Source organism: Podarcis tiliguerta, assembly GCF_965153285.1.
Source record: "Podarcis tiliguerta genome assembly, chromosome: 5".
Lineage (NCBI taxonomy): Eukaryota > Metazoa > Chordata > Lepidosauria > Squamata > Lacertidae > Podarcis > Podarcis tiliguerta.
The window spans coordinates 39,349,401-39,364,461 of NC_139538.1; the positions used below are offsets into that span (position 1 = coordinate 39,349,401).

General features: G+C 42.1%; 2 protein-coding genes across 10 annotated transcripts in view; one reads left to right on the forward strand and one right to left on the reverse strand.

The window, feature by feature from the left end:
- Positions 1-15,061, reverse strand: part of LIMS2 (LIM zinc finger domain containing 2) — a 33,494-nt gene that overhangs the window by 5,710 nt on the left and 12,723 nt on the right. For all 6 annotated transcript variants that reach the window (XR_014511993.1, XR_014511994.1, XM_083443343.1 and 3 more), the window contains 4 exons: positions 14,494-14,614; positions 3,885-4,034; positions 2,722-2,872; positions 1,600-1,692 (listed from right to left, as the gene is read on the reverse strand). Coding sequence is in view for 4 of the 6 variants with exons in the window: in XM_083443343.1 (XP_083299469.1) it covers positions 1,600-1,692; positions 2,722-2,872; positions 3,885-4,034; positions 14,494-14,614 (515 nt within the window). In the remaining 2 variants the exon portion in view is untranslated. The remainder of the gene's footprint in view (positions 1-1,599; positions 1,693-2,721; positions 2,873-3,884; positions 4,035-14,493; positions 14,615-15,061) is intronic.
- On the forward strand, positions 9-13,951 carry GPR17 (G protein-coupled receptor 17). 4 transcript variants are annotated; one of them, XM_083443376.1, is made up of 3 exons: positions 9-670; positions 5,453-5,615; positions 10,566-13,951. In XM_083443376.1, exon 3 carries the CDS (start codon positions 10,594-10,596, stop codon positions 11,608-11,610), a length of 1,017 nt encoding a protein of 338 aa, XP_083299502.1. In that variant the 5' UTR covers positions 9-670; positions 5,453-5,615; positions 10,566-10,593; the 3' UTR covers positions 11,611-13,951. The 4 variants fall into 4 exon arrangements, with proteins under 4 accessions (XP_083299502.1, XP_083299504.1, XP_083299501.1 ...); XM_083443378.1 differs by having other exon boundaries at positions 5,598-5,615; XM_083443375.1 differs by lacking the exon at positions 9-670 and adding an exon at positions 719-1,131.

Genomic DNA, 15,061 nt, shown 5'->3' on the forward strand with positions numbered 1-15,061 from the left:
GCAGAAAAACAAAAAAGCAAAACAAAATGAGCTTTTTTAAACTAATGGAGGGGGTCTGTCTGCCCCTTTTTATCAAATCAGACAACTTGGTCCCAACAATGGATTAATTTAGTGCCTCTACAATAGTGCCCCACATTACTTTACACATTTCAGGCACCTCAATAGCTTTTCTCACACATTTGCACAACAATCAAACTTGCATTCCCAAGGCTGCTTTTTGCACCCTTTGATAGGAATGGCACACCACAGTATTGTGTAGTGTATACCTGTCAGAGGGGAAATGTGAGCTTAAAAAAACAACAACCCAGATCCTTGGGACCAGAAATATCTTTCTAAGAGAGGATGTGTACTGGGTTTTCTGGACTTAAAAAATAGTGGCTATTGCTTATTCTGAATCTGTTAATCCATAAGGGACAGGCCGAGGATCTGTTGGAGGGCAACATGCCTGCAATCCATTTCATCTTCACAAGGTTTCTATTGTGTTTTCTCCTCAGGGTTTCACTTACTCAGGAATTAATGTCAACACAGGTGTTTGGTGCTTTGAAAAAAACTGATCTGCAAGAGGCAGGAATGGGCTGTCCCTAAATCCAGCCTCCAAGCAATTTTGTTATACAGTGTGCTTTATTCCATCCTGAGTGCAGTGCAACCTGGCATCAAAGGCAATTTGCAGGTGTGTACCCAGTTGTCCGTTTTCTTCCCCTTAGAGATTTGCTACATGGAGTGCTAGCAAAGTGCCATCAGTAGGACAGTCTGTGTTTACTTTCTCCCACCAAAGTGGCTGTCTCTCTCTAAAACTTTTGTAAGAGAAAGGAAATGTGCAGCAATTAATGACACTGTTGAGGTGGAATAAAAGCCTCGCACATGCTCCAATCTCAAGTATTTCCAAATGCAGCTTTACAGCTACAAGTTAGGCAGGGTAAGGTTAAGAACTTTGAGTGACCCTGCAAAGAAGTAGGAAGAGACAATGAGCCCCACCCCCACCCGTGTGCTTAATGGGCAGAAGCCCATTGTCTTCCCTCCCCTCTCAACTGGCTCCTTCTGACACTGGCCTTCCAGCGCATGCATAATCCCGTACAGTGACGAGGCTGCATGGTATCTGAAGCTCAGCGAGATACAGAAAAACGGGCATAGGTATGTACTGTTACATGTTCCCCACTTCCTGAGTGATAGAGGCTACAGTATTGGGTATAGCTTCCTTTGAAAGACAAAACTCTGGAGATGTATTTGTAAAGAAAGCAATATTGTGCAGCCCCCCCCCCCAAGTTTCCAGCTAGAGAACTCTTGGCACTGGCTCTCTCCCCCCCCCCAAAAAAAATTCTATTCAATTTAAAGAATGTTTATTTACGATTAAGGTTGCTTAAGTTCTTTAAATTTGCATGTTGATACCGCTAGGGGTTAGCAGCCTCACTCAGCTGAATCTCTTAAGATATTAAAAGTTTGAAATTCCTTATGCTTCATATTTGTAGGTGTTTCAGTTCAAACAGCAGGGATTTCTTAAATCCCTCACTGGGAAACAACCTCTTATCTCTTGCTCATTTTGGGGGTGGGGGTGGGAGTGGGGGTTTGGGAGTGCAGAGTTCAAGTAAGAGCAGATTTTACCTGGTTGTAATGAGTCTCGCAGTAAGCCAGACCTTTCTTCTCATAGTGCCGGTGTCCCAGGAATGGCTTCTCACATTTGGCACAAACAAAATGCTGGAAGGTTAAAAGACATGTCAGGGTCCAGGGGTCTGTGCTACAGGCAGTTTTGTGCCAGAAAAGTGCCTGGATAAAATAAGTAGTATGCAAATATTTGCCAGCAAATATGAACCACATCTTAGATAGACTCCTAATAATAGTTAGAGTACAGTGGTACCACGGGTTAAGTACTTAATTCGTTCCGGAGGTCCAACTTAACCTGAAACTGTTCTTAACCTGAAGCACCACTTTAGCTAATGGGGCCTCCTGCTACCGCTGTGCTGCCGGAGCACGATTTCTGTTCTCATCCTGAAGCAAATTTCTTAACCCGAGGTACTATTTCTGGGTCAGCCGAGTCTGTAACTTGAAGTGTCTGTAACCTGAAGCGTTTGTAACCTGAGGTACCACTGTATAAAGCATTTAGGAATATGAATGATCAGCATGTCGTGGACAGATGTTTCAGCACAGCTTGCCTCTTGATGGGGATTAGTCACTGGACTGTATTATATCAACCCTCCAGCATCAGCTCTGGCTTCTGATTTTCTCCCCACCACACTTCAAGGTGCTGCTTATAATCTCTATAGAGTAATTTAATATACTGCCAAAGCATACTAAAGACACTGTTTTCTCAACTATGGATAAACTAAGACTGTCCTGCTGGGATTAATATTTGTGTCAATTTTATATCTTTGTTTGGAACACAGAAATGTATTCCCGGTGACTGTCCCATAATTGTGAAGCTCCTTTCTTTGATGACTCACTAAACCTTTTTGAAATGTAATGCTTTGCAAAAGAAGAAGCAGGGGTGTGGCTTTATTACTTGTAATATGTTTGACATGTGCTTTGATACCTAAATAGTATGTTTTGGGGAATAGGCTAGAGATCTAAATAAACAGAATAATAATGAATAAATCACATGAAACAATTGCATGCAGCTCCTATGGCTTCAAAGGAACTGTGGCAGTATCTACTTATTAACACAGGCTGTGCCAGGAGTCTCTCTGTAACATGAATCCCAGAGCAAGTAGCACAATAGGAGAATTTCACCTCCACATGCCATTGTTTCCCCAGAGCATTGACCACTCGACCCTCAATGGGCCTGCGACAGGCCCCACAGATTGGGATGCCCATCTTGTCATGGCAAGGCAGGCAGTAGAGCTCCCCCTTCAGCTCCCTGGCATCAGCTGTCAGCTCCTTCCTGCACAAAACAGAAGGAATAATCAAGACCTTAGCAGAAAAAGCTTGTCCTCAACACATCATGCTGATAGTCACTCGGTCCAAATAAACCAGGGACTCTCCTGACAAATAGGGATAAAGGTAAAGGGGACCCCTGACCATTAGGTCCAGTCGTGACAGACTCTGGGATTGCGGCACTCATCTCGCTTTATTGGCCGAGGGAGACGGCGTACAGCTTCCGGGTCATGTGGCCAGCATGACTAAGCCGCTTCTGGTGAACCAGAGCAGTGACGGAAACACCGTTTACCTTCCCGCCGGAGCGGTACCTAGGTACCTATTTATCTACTTGCACTTTGTCATGCTTTCGAACTGCTAGGTGGGCAGGAGCAGGGATCGAGCAACGGGAGCTCACCCCGTTGTGGGGATTCAAACCGCTGACCTTCTGATCGGCAAGTCCTAGGCTCTGTGGTTTAAGCCACAGCGCCACCCGGGATAAAGAGAAGCTCTCAAAAGGAAACATTAAACACAGACATCCTTCCTTTGCCTGCTGATTAACAACATGATTGTGACATACAAAAAGCTATTTTATAATGAGGCTCTTGGTTTTTGTGAATCCAGTTTGAAATCTGTTTAGATAAGCAGGCTCCATCAGAAATGGCAGGGATTCTAAAATACTGTAAACTGTAGGGCCCATCAAGCTGCTGCTAAGTTCTAATGCCATTGCTTTTGTAACGACGAGCCTTCACAACTGGCTCTTTCCAAGGATGTTAACACTCATCAGGAATAGTGCCAGCTGAACAATGAATTGTATAAGGCAAGGTTTATTACAGCTCAGCACAATCACTACAGTTCCTCTGGGGTTCTTTTTTATTATTCAAATGCTTTTTGAATTTCTGCATTCTTGTTAGTCAGTCTGCAGAAATGCAGCAAAGCTTATTCTTAAGATCGCTCAGGTCCCCTGCAAGACACCACAATTGCTCATTCTATGCCTTTTCGCTTGCTCCAGAGTCCTAGCTGAAAGAGAGTTGACATACCCGCAGTGGGTGCAGCTGAAGTGATCTGGATGGTAGGAATCATTCCTGAACATCAGAGGCTGTTCATCAATTATCAAGTGGCACTTCTGGCAAATATACTTGCCCAAGCCCTTGGCTTTCTCACGATTATGGCAAGGCCTACAGAGGTGCCTAGAGCAGGAATTAAAGAAAAAAGGTTGGGAGACATCATACAGGTATAAGCTACACAAAGTTGCTTTCTAGGCTACAGAGCTTCTCAGCTTTGTAGCTGAGAAGGCTTACTTGTGAATGCAACCAGTAGGGTATATTTGGAGACAAAAAGATTGCATGAATGATCTAAAACTGGCACTGATGGCAAGCATCAAGCTGAATTTTTTTTTTCATGACCAAAACTATTGGTTCCCCTACTCATGCTCTCCTAGCACAACTTAGATATCCATAACAAAAGGAAGCATAAATGGTTAGACCATTCCAAATACATATTTTTGAGGACATACAATTTGGAAATGCCAGCGTGTGCATTTCCAAATGCAATGTATGCAACTGTGCCTCTGTACATATGGAACTCCAGTGACACACCCGGTTTGCTTATCTGCGGAGCGAAGTGCATAGTCACAGAGGACAGCTGGTAGATGCAACAGTGCAAATACCTATGGGAAAGGAGCGAAGAGACCCTGGGCTTATTCCAGGCAGTCTCACTGGCTTCCTGAGAGTTCCAGGCAGGTCACTTAGCCTCCAGGTCCCTACCAGTAAAATAAAGCTAATAATAAATCTCAATGTCACAAGGCTGTTGTACAGCCTTGTATTTTTACAAGCCTCAAATAGAAAGTCCCAGTGAGCATAAGTGGAAAGGAATGTTATTAACACTCCCTCTTCACAAGTCTTCTACTCTGTTCCTCCCTAGAGCTGAAGATATTGCTGTCCCAGACAAGAGCCACAGTCCCTAGAAAGAAAGCAGACAGCGTTCCTTTATAAAAGGGGGCATGCAGCTGTGTTCATCTCAGGATAAAGGCCTCAATTTTATTCCACACTGTGGAACGGAGTCTAATTATACAGGGCAGGACACAGAGACCCCTATAGCATGTGTCCTAAAAAGAGCCCCCTCTCATTCAACTGAATAAGGGGCCTTAAGCCCTTTCCACTGACAACCCATTATCAGCAAGGCTCATTCAGAAGTACCCCCCCTACCATCCTATAGACCCTCCTCCACTGGAAGCAAAGGGAGGTCTTAGAATCACAGAGCCGTTTCTATGGCAGCCGTCCTTCTCACCCCCACTCCCACTATTATGGAATTATCCCCTTCTGAAATGTCCTGTTGTGTCTGCAACACCAAATTTCCTCTCCCTTTCTGCAGCGCTTTCCAAACTCTCTAAAATGGTCAGAGGGATCCAAAGAGTCAGCGTAAAAGGCAGAGGTTCAGAGTGAGAGAGAAAGAGTGTGCTAAGGAAACATTGGAATATTCATAAATACCACAGCAACTCCCCCCTTCCGAACAGCCCAGCTGGAATGAAAACTGTCTTTCACAGCAAATGTGTTATCTACCCTCCTCTCATGTGAGCGAGATGATAATGGACTATCATCCCCAACAGGGCTCTATATAGTGCAACTCACCCTTCCACTGAACCTGCCACTGTCTGCATCTTCTGGATCATCACTGTTTTTAGCCTTTCTGTCTTACCTACATTTGCTGGCACTCTAAGAAGCTAACAAGATCTCTACCTCTCTTTTCTACAGGACTGCAAGCTGCAAGAGGTAAGCACTTTGGTTTCAATGGGAATTGCAACCTTGGGGTGTGGGGGTGTGAAAATTGAGAACGTTCTCACAGAGCACCATACTGTTCCCCAGGGCTTACAGATTATACAAGCTAGAAGGGAAAGTACAAGGAGTTGCAGGGACATTTTGATGTTGGAAGTTTTATGCTCAAAATGCTCTGCAACACAGACAGTGCATTCCACTTTTCTTTTGCATTCTGCCTTTCATTTAATGATGGGTACACAGTGCACAGACAGTGCAAGTGATGCACTTTTTAGCAACTTGTGTGAAAATGGTCTAGCAGTTAGAAACTAGACACAAACAGCATGCAACAGCCAATTAAAGCTACTCCGATGAACCTATACAGTATCTTCAAGTCATAAGAACAGAGCAACAGCACTGTAAAAATAGTGTATGCCTGGGATTTTTCCAGTTGACAAAATGTTCTTGCCACTACGCTTTTGAAAAATCATTCTACTTTCCTAAGCAGAACCTCCTTGATATCTCACAAACTAAGATGATTTCTGGGGGCCTAGTAACAATGGATTGATGTTATCGTGTGCAAGTAATGATGTTACTTTCATTTATTTAAAGTCACCTAGATATACACTTATGAATGATATATAAACCCTGACAGGAAATGAATTTTATTAACAGAAGTAGCATGTTTATAAATAAAATTTATTATTTATTATTATTTATTATGTTGGTATACTAGTAAGAACGTAAAGACTCTTGTGAAAACGGTAGCAATGATCCAGAAGACTGCACACACAAAATGAATTTGCATAAAATAGACTTGAATGCACAGCACACAATACAGATGAGCAGCTGTGTGCCATGTTACACTTCTACCTACTGTTTGTGCAATTTGGAAAATTGTGGATAACTTACTCCTAAAACAGAACTGAATAGATAAAGATAAAGCAATTGTTGCTATAGACCCTAACAACTCACTAGTAACACAATCTAAGAGAAGGTGGGCAGTCATTTTCCTATTTCCTATTTATTGACTATTACAGCCAATACAAATAATTCCAAAAAGTATGTTTTTTTATATGTCATATTCGTAAAATCCCACAACTGCAGTAACTACACCAGTGAAAGACATGTATGAGGGAGTGCTTTTAAAACCTCTTCTAGATCACTTTCTTTAAGACAGTGAAAGTGATGACAAGAACTATTCATGTGAATATCTCAACATGTTCTACAGAGGTAGCTGCTCCACAAAAATCTTTCAGACAGTTATTAAGGTTCTGTTTATTTCACATGGAAAGGTACCAAATGGAGGCTGCTTGAAATTGCATCCAGTGAAGAACTGTGCAGGTACAGCGGTTCAACACAAGGAGGAGATGCCCCCATTCAGTATTCTCCACACCACCGATAAGTTTGTTTGGTGATGGTATGGGGGCGTTTCCAGACTACTGCTATTTTTGCACAACTTGCAGATTCAAGTTGAACAAATGAAGCTGATTTGGAGCTCTTGCAGATCAAATCCACTTCCCTAAAATAATGGACTTTCTGCGATAAGGAAGGGATTGCAAGTGTACTGGAAAGTGTGGGATAACACTTGCTTGACACAGCATTGTCTAATCTCCCCATAAACAAATAAAGCTGAATGCTCATTTAATAGCCAGTGTTGCCTAAACTCTCCGCAGACAAATCAGGCTGAATAAACAAGCTGTCCAGAAGCAACAGTGGAGACAAAACTGCCTCATGGTGAAAAATTATCCAGAGTCATTGCATAGAGGCAGCCACTAGACAAATACTGTACCATGTTAGCGAGCTTCCATGTGCCAGCCCTTTCAGGGAATAGTTTTAAGATAAACAAGTCAAATAAGGATGCAGTTTAAACAAATAGGTTTATTAGGGAGTACACTGCCAAATATTTTTCATGTCGACAACAAGCTCCTAATTTAGGGATCACATGGAAATAATTAGCAAGATTCCTGTGTGTGACATTTAATTGTGCTGTAGATATTTGCTATATATATTTTAAATAATTTTAAGTTAACACTGAAGATTGTTTAATGTCAGCCCTCAAAACTGTCTATGAAAAATGAGGAATTAAAAGCCTGCTGTGTTATTGCAACTTTGGGGAAAACAAGTGGAGAGAATTTCTAAAGCATTTGATGGAGATGTCCTGTTGCCCAACATTTAAGGGAAAGTTTTCTCTTCTGAACAAGGGGAAGGCTGACTTCTTGTGTGTGTAGGGGGAAGAAACTCCTTATTTTGCCTCTTTTAAAAAATGCTGTACAAGAGAGCACCCTGTGGTCAGATGAAGGAATTACACTTGTCTATTACAAAGAGAGCAGTCTGTCCCAATTAGAGCTCAAGTTAAGATCTCAAACAATTTTCAGCTTTTACATACAGTGGTACCTCGGGTTAAGAACTTAATTTGTTCTGGAGGTCCGTTCTTAACCTGAAACTGTTCTTAACCTGAAACTGTTCTTAACCTGAAACTGTTCTTAGATTTAGCCAATGGGGCCTGCTGCTGCACGATTTCTGTTCTCATCCTGAATCAAAGTTCTTAACCCGAGGCACTATTTCTGGGTTAGTGGAGTCTGTAACCTGAAGCGTATGTAACCTGACATGTCTGTAACCAGAGGTACCACTTTATTCAGAGAGCAGGAGCCATGGGTCCTTTACCCCAGCATGCTTTGCAGCAACCTGAGAGTGCTTTGCACCACACATGGTATAGGTTAATGAGCAATGCAATCCTAACCATGTTCACTGAGTTCAATAGGACTGGCATATAAGGATGTGAGAGACATTTTATTCTGTTCACATTTAAAGGATAATCTACTGGTTGGCCACTGTAAGAACAGGATGCTGGACTACTGTTTCCCCCCGAAAGTAAGACATCCCCGAAAATAAGACCTACTTCCAGTTTTGCCTCTCGCTGTAATATAAAGCATCCCCCAAAAAGACGACCTCCCCGATAATAAGGCCTCCCCAGAATATAAGCCCCCCGAAGCTACCGTAAGGCGTCTGACTCCTTTGGACTGTAGCAGCGGGCACCGCCATGCAGCTCACTGATTGGCCGCAGTGCAGCCGGAGCTGTTCAGGCAGTGCGAGGTCTCTTTAAATCAGAGAGCCCGCGCCACCGCCAGGACAAGCTGCCGCCTGCTGCTTGCTCTGCCCTGACAGAGTCTGGCTGACTCACAATTAGACAATAGATGTGTACTGTATTCGTCTTCATGGAAAAATAAGACATCCCCTGAAAATAAGACCTAGCGCATCTTTGGGAGCAAAAATTGACATAAGACACTGTCTTATTTTTGGGGAAACAGGGTTGTTGGCCTGATCCAGCAGGCTCTTGGGATGTTGCATTTTCTTATGTACCAAAATGGCACTTCCTGAAACAATACACAAACCACAATAAAGCTATCCTCTGGGATTCATACTTAGCTGAATTATGTGACACAATTCTCTGACCAATGTTTTTAAAAATGCACATATTAGGGAACATTGTGCAGAAAAATTTATACATTTGTGGGCAAAAAATGTAAAAATGCCTATTAGAGAGAAAAGCTTGCAAAAATGTAAATGTTGCCAATCCGCATACAAACATGCGTTCATTAAGTGAAATCTGCACTAAAATGCTGGTTTTGTTTTTTAAATTGCAAGTTGCTGCAGTAAGGTGGATCACATAATTTAAGATTGGAAAAATGAGATACAGAGAACTGAAATCGACAGATCCTTCCATTCCATCCTTTTGAGTTACACTCTGCTTTGTGATTTTTTTACTTAATTCTAATGAAACATTTTATGCAGCTGTTGCTGTTGTTCTAATGGGTCATCATACAGTCTGGCATTTAAACAATCCTGTAATTCTCACTTCTATTGTGCCCTTAGCATTATTATTATTTTTAAAATGTAAACACATAATTAAAAGTAAGGTAAGGTAAAGGTACCCCTGCCCATGCGGGCCAGTCTTGAGAGACTCTAGGGTTGTGCGCCCATCTCACTCAAGAGGCCGGGGGCCAGCGCTGTCCGGAGACACTTCCAGGTCACGTGGCCAGCATGACGAAGCTGCTCTGGCGAGCCAGAGCCGTACACGGATACGCCGTTTACCTTCCCGCTAGTAAGCGGTCCCTATTTATCTACTTGCACCCGGGAGTGCTTTCGAACTGCTAGGTTTGCAGGCGCTGGGACCGAACAACGGGAGCGCACCCCGCCGCAGGGATTCGAACCGCCGACCTTTCGATCGGCAAGCCCTAGGCGCTGAGGCTTTTACCCACAGCACCACCCGCGTCCCTGTCATAATTAAAAGTACCTTATTGCTAAAAATGCTACCCATTATCTGAGTCTTCATTTCATCTTATGCATCCTCTTGTAAGGAGCAGCAGAAGCCACTGTGTGATAGGGACAGGCTCCTGCAGCCTCGTCTCCAATCCAGCAGTAGCTATTCCTCCAGTGCTTCAGTTTGTAAAAAAATACGATATCTGCAAAGCGCAATAAAGTGAGGTATGCCTGTCCGTTGTATATCATCCTGTAAACTTTACAGCTTTAGCAATTAAGAGATTCTAAGAACCAGTTTATTATACTGCAAAACTTTTAAAAACTAAACTTACTAAAACAAAATAGAGTACATACACTTTTAATGGTCATGGAGAGCACAGAAAAAGTGTGGCTAAGATCTAGAAATGCTCTTGTGCGCATACAAACTGAGTATGTACAAGGTTTGGCCAATTTTTACTTCTGATGGCAGCCCCTTTTATCTCACGGGGTGCTACTTTAAGGGACCCCCTCACTATTTGGGGGTGGCTTTTTAAGAGAGTGGAAGCTATCAGGAGTAAAACTGGAAACCCCTCTAACATATGCAGAACATGACATAGGATGCTTTGGATCACAAACATAAGCAAACCAGCAGGCTTGGCTGATTTCCATGTTGCCTCCTCTACGTTGTAATATTCTTCTCCAGCTTTTTCTTCTTTATTATTTCAGGTTCATATATCAAGTCCCGCAGGGAGGAATGAACAACCTAGCTGACTCTTCAGGCCTGTTCTTCAACACTTCACTGGAAAGTTCAGAACAATGTGGCAAAGAGACCAATACGGAGAACATCCTTTTTGCTACTTTCTACCTTCTGGATTTCATCCTAGCCTTTGTTGGCAATGCTCTGGCTCTTTGGCTTTTCATCCGGGACCAAAAGTCAGACACCCCAGCCAACGTTTTCCTGATGCACCTAGCCATGGCCGATCTATCCTTTGTGCTAGTTTTGCCAACCCGGCTAGTATACCACTTTTCAGGCAATCACTGGCCGTTTGGAGAGATCCCTTGCCGACTCACAGGCTTCCTTTTCTACCTCAACATGTATGCCAGCATCTACTTCCTCATGTGCATCAGTGTAGATCGCTTCCTAGCTATCGTGCACCCTGTAAAGTCCCTCAAACTCCGCAGATCACTCTATGCCCACTTGGCCTGTGCTTTCCTGTGGGTTATAGTTGCTGTGGCCATGGCACCTCTTTTGGTCAGTGTGCAGACAGCTGAGATGAACAATACCACCATCTGCCTGCAGCTCTACAGAGAAAAGGCATCACGCCATGCTCTCGTGTCATTGGCTGTGGCATTTACGCTTCCATTTTTTACTACAGTGACCTGCTACTTGCTGATCATACGCAGCCTGAAAAGAGGAAACCGAATTGAGAACCATCTAAAGGAAAAAGCCATCAAAATGATAATAATGGTTCTCATGATCTTCTTGGTCTGTTTCGTGCCCTACCATATCAACCGCTACATTTACATTCTCAATTATGATGGTGTGAAGACGTCCTGTGAAATGCAGCGGATTCTGGCTCTTGGCAACCGAATTACTTCCTGCCTCACCAGCCTGAATGGTGCCCTAGATCCCATCATGTATTTCTTTGTAGCTGAGAAGTTCCGAGAGGCCTTATGTGGTTTATTTTGCAACAGAAAAGCTGCAAGGCTACCTTCAAGTTATGATGGGAAAACGAATGACAGCTCCTTGAGCACTAAAACTGAACTGTAACTAATGAAATCAAGTGCTTTTTCAAAGAAAGCCTTTTTCTATCTGATACAATTAAATCTCCAAGATAGCAAAACTGTGTTTCTCCAAGAGCACACACTGATCTACGCTTCATTCTTGAGAAAATGAGTAACAGATAGTAATTTTTGCACAGCTACCACCAGCAAGTGCTAATTCTCAGCGGAAGGTAGACTGCAATCTCAATGTATACAAATATAACCAGCATTACACTACAATAGCCATCCTTCTGATTGTCTTCAGACAAGAAAAAGGAAGAAAGCATTTGCTTAATAACGCCATGATTGCTCCATGAAATATTTTTGTACTGAAAAATAACAGGCAAATACTTCCATCTTCAGTTATCAAACAAGCAAACTGCACAGCTAAGATTCAATAGTCCTGACATTCTCTAAGAAAGGTGTTCTAAATTTACATCCACAGAGCTTTGAGAAGATTTTGACATGACCTGATAAGAAAATGAAATCCTCAAAGCCTCCAACACATCTGCAAGAAAGGAGAACCATTTGATTTTCTAGACAACTCAATCGTCTCATTGTTGACTTTTGACTACGGACAGCACTAAACTTGATATGAACACCACATTACAACTTAAAACTCTCTTTTGTTACAGCCTTGGCTGCAGCTCTTTTTTCCAGTAACATTTAGAAACAATGGCATGACACAACTTGTTTCATTTTATCTGTAAGTTTTTATATGAAGTATATGGTTCATGAATCACATGCACAAGACTAAAAGATGTCTAGGGAGCTTGCTACAAATGAGTAATCTAGTGCAGTTTAACTATTAGGATGCAAATCTTACTGATGCAATTGCCCTTGCTTAATGCAGACTGTACCTACCATATGCACCTTAACAGAACAAAAATTCTCAGTCAAGAGCCACTTCACCAGAACCTTTGCCTGTTGTCTCAATGTAAAGTTGCTACAAGTCTGGTATGTCAAGTCTGTGCTGTAATTTTTGATAATTGCTACGCCCAAATCCTAAGCACTTAACGTGCTGTGCAAGGAATCATTTATACTGAACTCTTGTTGCCATAGCTTTTTTGGAAGCAGTGGTGCAGCTAGGCCTAAATCTATGACCCTGGAGTCCAGCAACCCCCTAAATTATCACAGGAGTGGAAGGTGATGAGGGCAGCAGCAAATGGGTAGACCTGACGTCAGCACCTGGGCAGGTATTGACATGCCAGAGTGTACATTCTAATGGTGGTCACCTCAATGTATTTTTTTATTACTATATATGTTATACAGTGAGAGGATGGCTGGCTGGCTATATGCACAGCTACAGCTCATTCTTTATTTTGTATTTCAAAAATACATTGTCTTTTTCTACAGGTGAATGAGTCTACCATCAGGGAAGCATAAGCAAACCTCATATTATTCCTGTAGTCATGAAGATGTGAAATGGCACATGCTCAGAGTATTTCTTCTTTCTAAATCAGGTTGGCAAACCAATAGTTTGATGCTCTAACAAAGCAGTTGTACAGCATAGCACGGCCAGGGTAGGGGCCGGGGAGAAATGTGAATTGTATGCGTCACAACTGAAGTAATGCACATGGCTACCTAAAAGGGGAGGCCCTGGCTGGATCTGGACACATCAAAGAAGCATTTCAGTTGAAAGAGTTGTAAACAGGGAAAACAGGTAGAGAAAAATGGGGCTCCACGTCGCCATCTGGTGGCAACAATGTTATATCACACATACAACAGATATAAATCACTTTTTCTTCACCAGTCTAGCTGAGTCCTCAGTGAGATAATTAAAAATGACCCCATTGTACCCTTATTTAGAAGAAAAGCAAATGTTCAGCTACCATATTATGGAGTCTTGCAACTTGCCTGTTAACTATGGAATCCTGACTGCTTTCCTATAACAGACTTTGCATTCACTACAGATACCTTGCAACAAAGAAAAAAGGCGCACAAACCATACTAAGTTGTTCCCTTTTAATTAGCTCAGTTCTACTAGGCTAGTCATCAGGACTACATAGGAAATGTATCAGTATAAGGCCATTTCAGAAGGTTTATACTATGACCAGATAAAGTGAATCACTCTTTCATAGCTGTTCTATTCGCTGCCCACCCAAGAAGTGAGAATATCAACTCAGAGACTCTTCTAGCTAGAAATCGCATGCAGTGATGCCAAAAGTTAAGATTCAAATGTTGTGGCGCAGTTACTAGGCTGTTGTTGTTTTTTTACTTCCCTGTTGAAGGGCGTTTGCTTGGGCATCTATTTTTACTTCATTTAGCTTCATATTTTATACTTTCTTTAAAAAAATATTGTTTATACTTATTAAACATCAAAAACTATTAAATTCAGAGGGGGAAAAAGAAGTTATGTGGTGTGTTCAGTGTGCTGTCTGTCCACCAAGTTGTTTCTAGTAAGTAATTATCCAATCCCTAATCTTCATGTTTACATAGGTTATTCCTCTTCTACTCCCTCACATTTTGTCTAAAAGTAATTTGCTTACAATTGAGGATGGTTCTCCACTCATTCTCTAGTTTTCTGCCAATACCTTCCCAGTTCATTTCCGCTATATGCCTCAATGCACTTAAGAGCAAGGTCCAGATTCCTTGCTTATCCCACAAACAAGACTGCTTAACATTTCACACATTTCATATATGCATGCAGTTCACATGCTAAACCAACATACTTAAGAGAGATGAATGTGTGTTTCGGAAGACATTATCAGCTCTGGAAAAGTGCATACGTGCCTGTGATTTTTTGGCATCTCCTTCTCTGGGTGTGCACATATTTAAAGCATGCATTTGCAGATCCCACCACAACGCCTGGGATTTCTCCTTCTAGAGTGTGAAGGGGTCTTGACAGCCAAAGAATTATCTCATGTTCACGTCCTCTGATCCTTCTTACCTGCCAGCATTCTTCACAAAGCCCAAATCAGCAAGAACCACATCACAGAGCTCACAACGAAAGCATTCTGGGTGCCAGTTATTGTTCATTGCTTTGATAACACGGCCAATGATGAATTCACCTTGGAACAGAAGTACCACACTTCAGTTTAAACACTTGATTTATTTCAGGACTCTTCTCTATGTGCACCACCATCCCCACAGAGAATTCCATGGATGATATATTTTAATCATTTCTATTGCAAAGTAATTTACAATTATCTTAGACTCAGAATAAGCCTGCAATTAACTATTATCAAAGAAACTGAGTCTGAGTAAGAGTGACTTAATGAAGGCCACTGAATAATCCATACCCAAATTTTTCAGGCTCAGGACTAATATCCATGCCACTGAAACATAAAAAAACTATATTCTGAATCTCAGGAACTTTGGCTTTAAAACATCAAAACTAATTATTTTATTGCTCTTGACCAGAGTGCCTGATGAGAACATCCATCATTAATAATTACAGTGGTGCCCCGCAAGACGAATGCCTCGCAAGATGGAAAACCTGCTAGATGAAAGGGTTT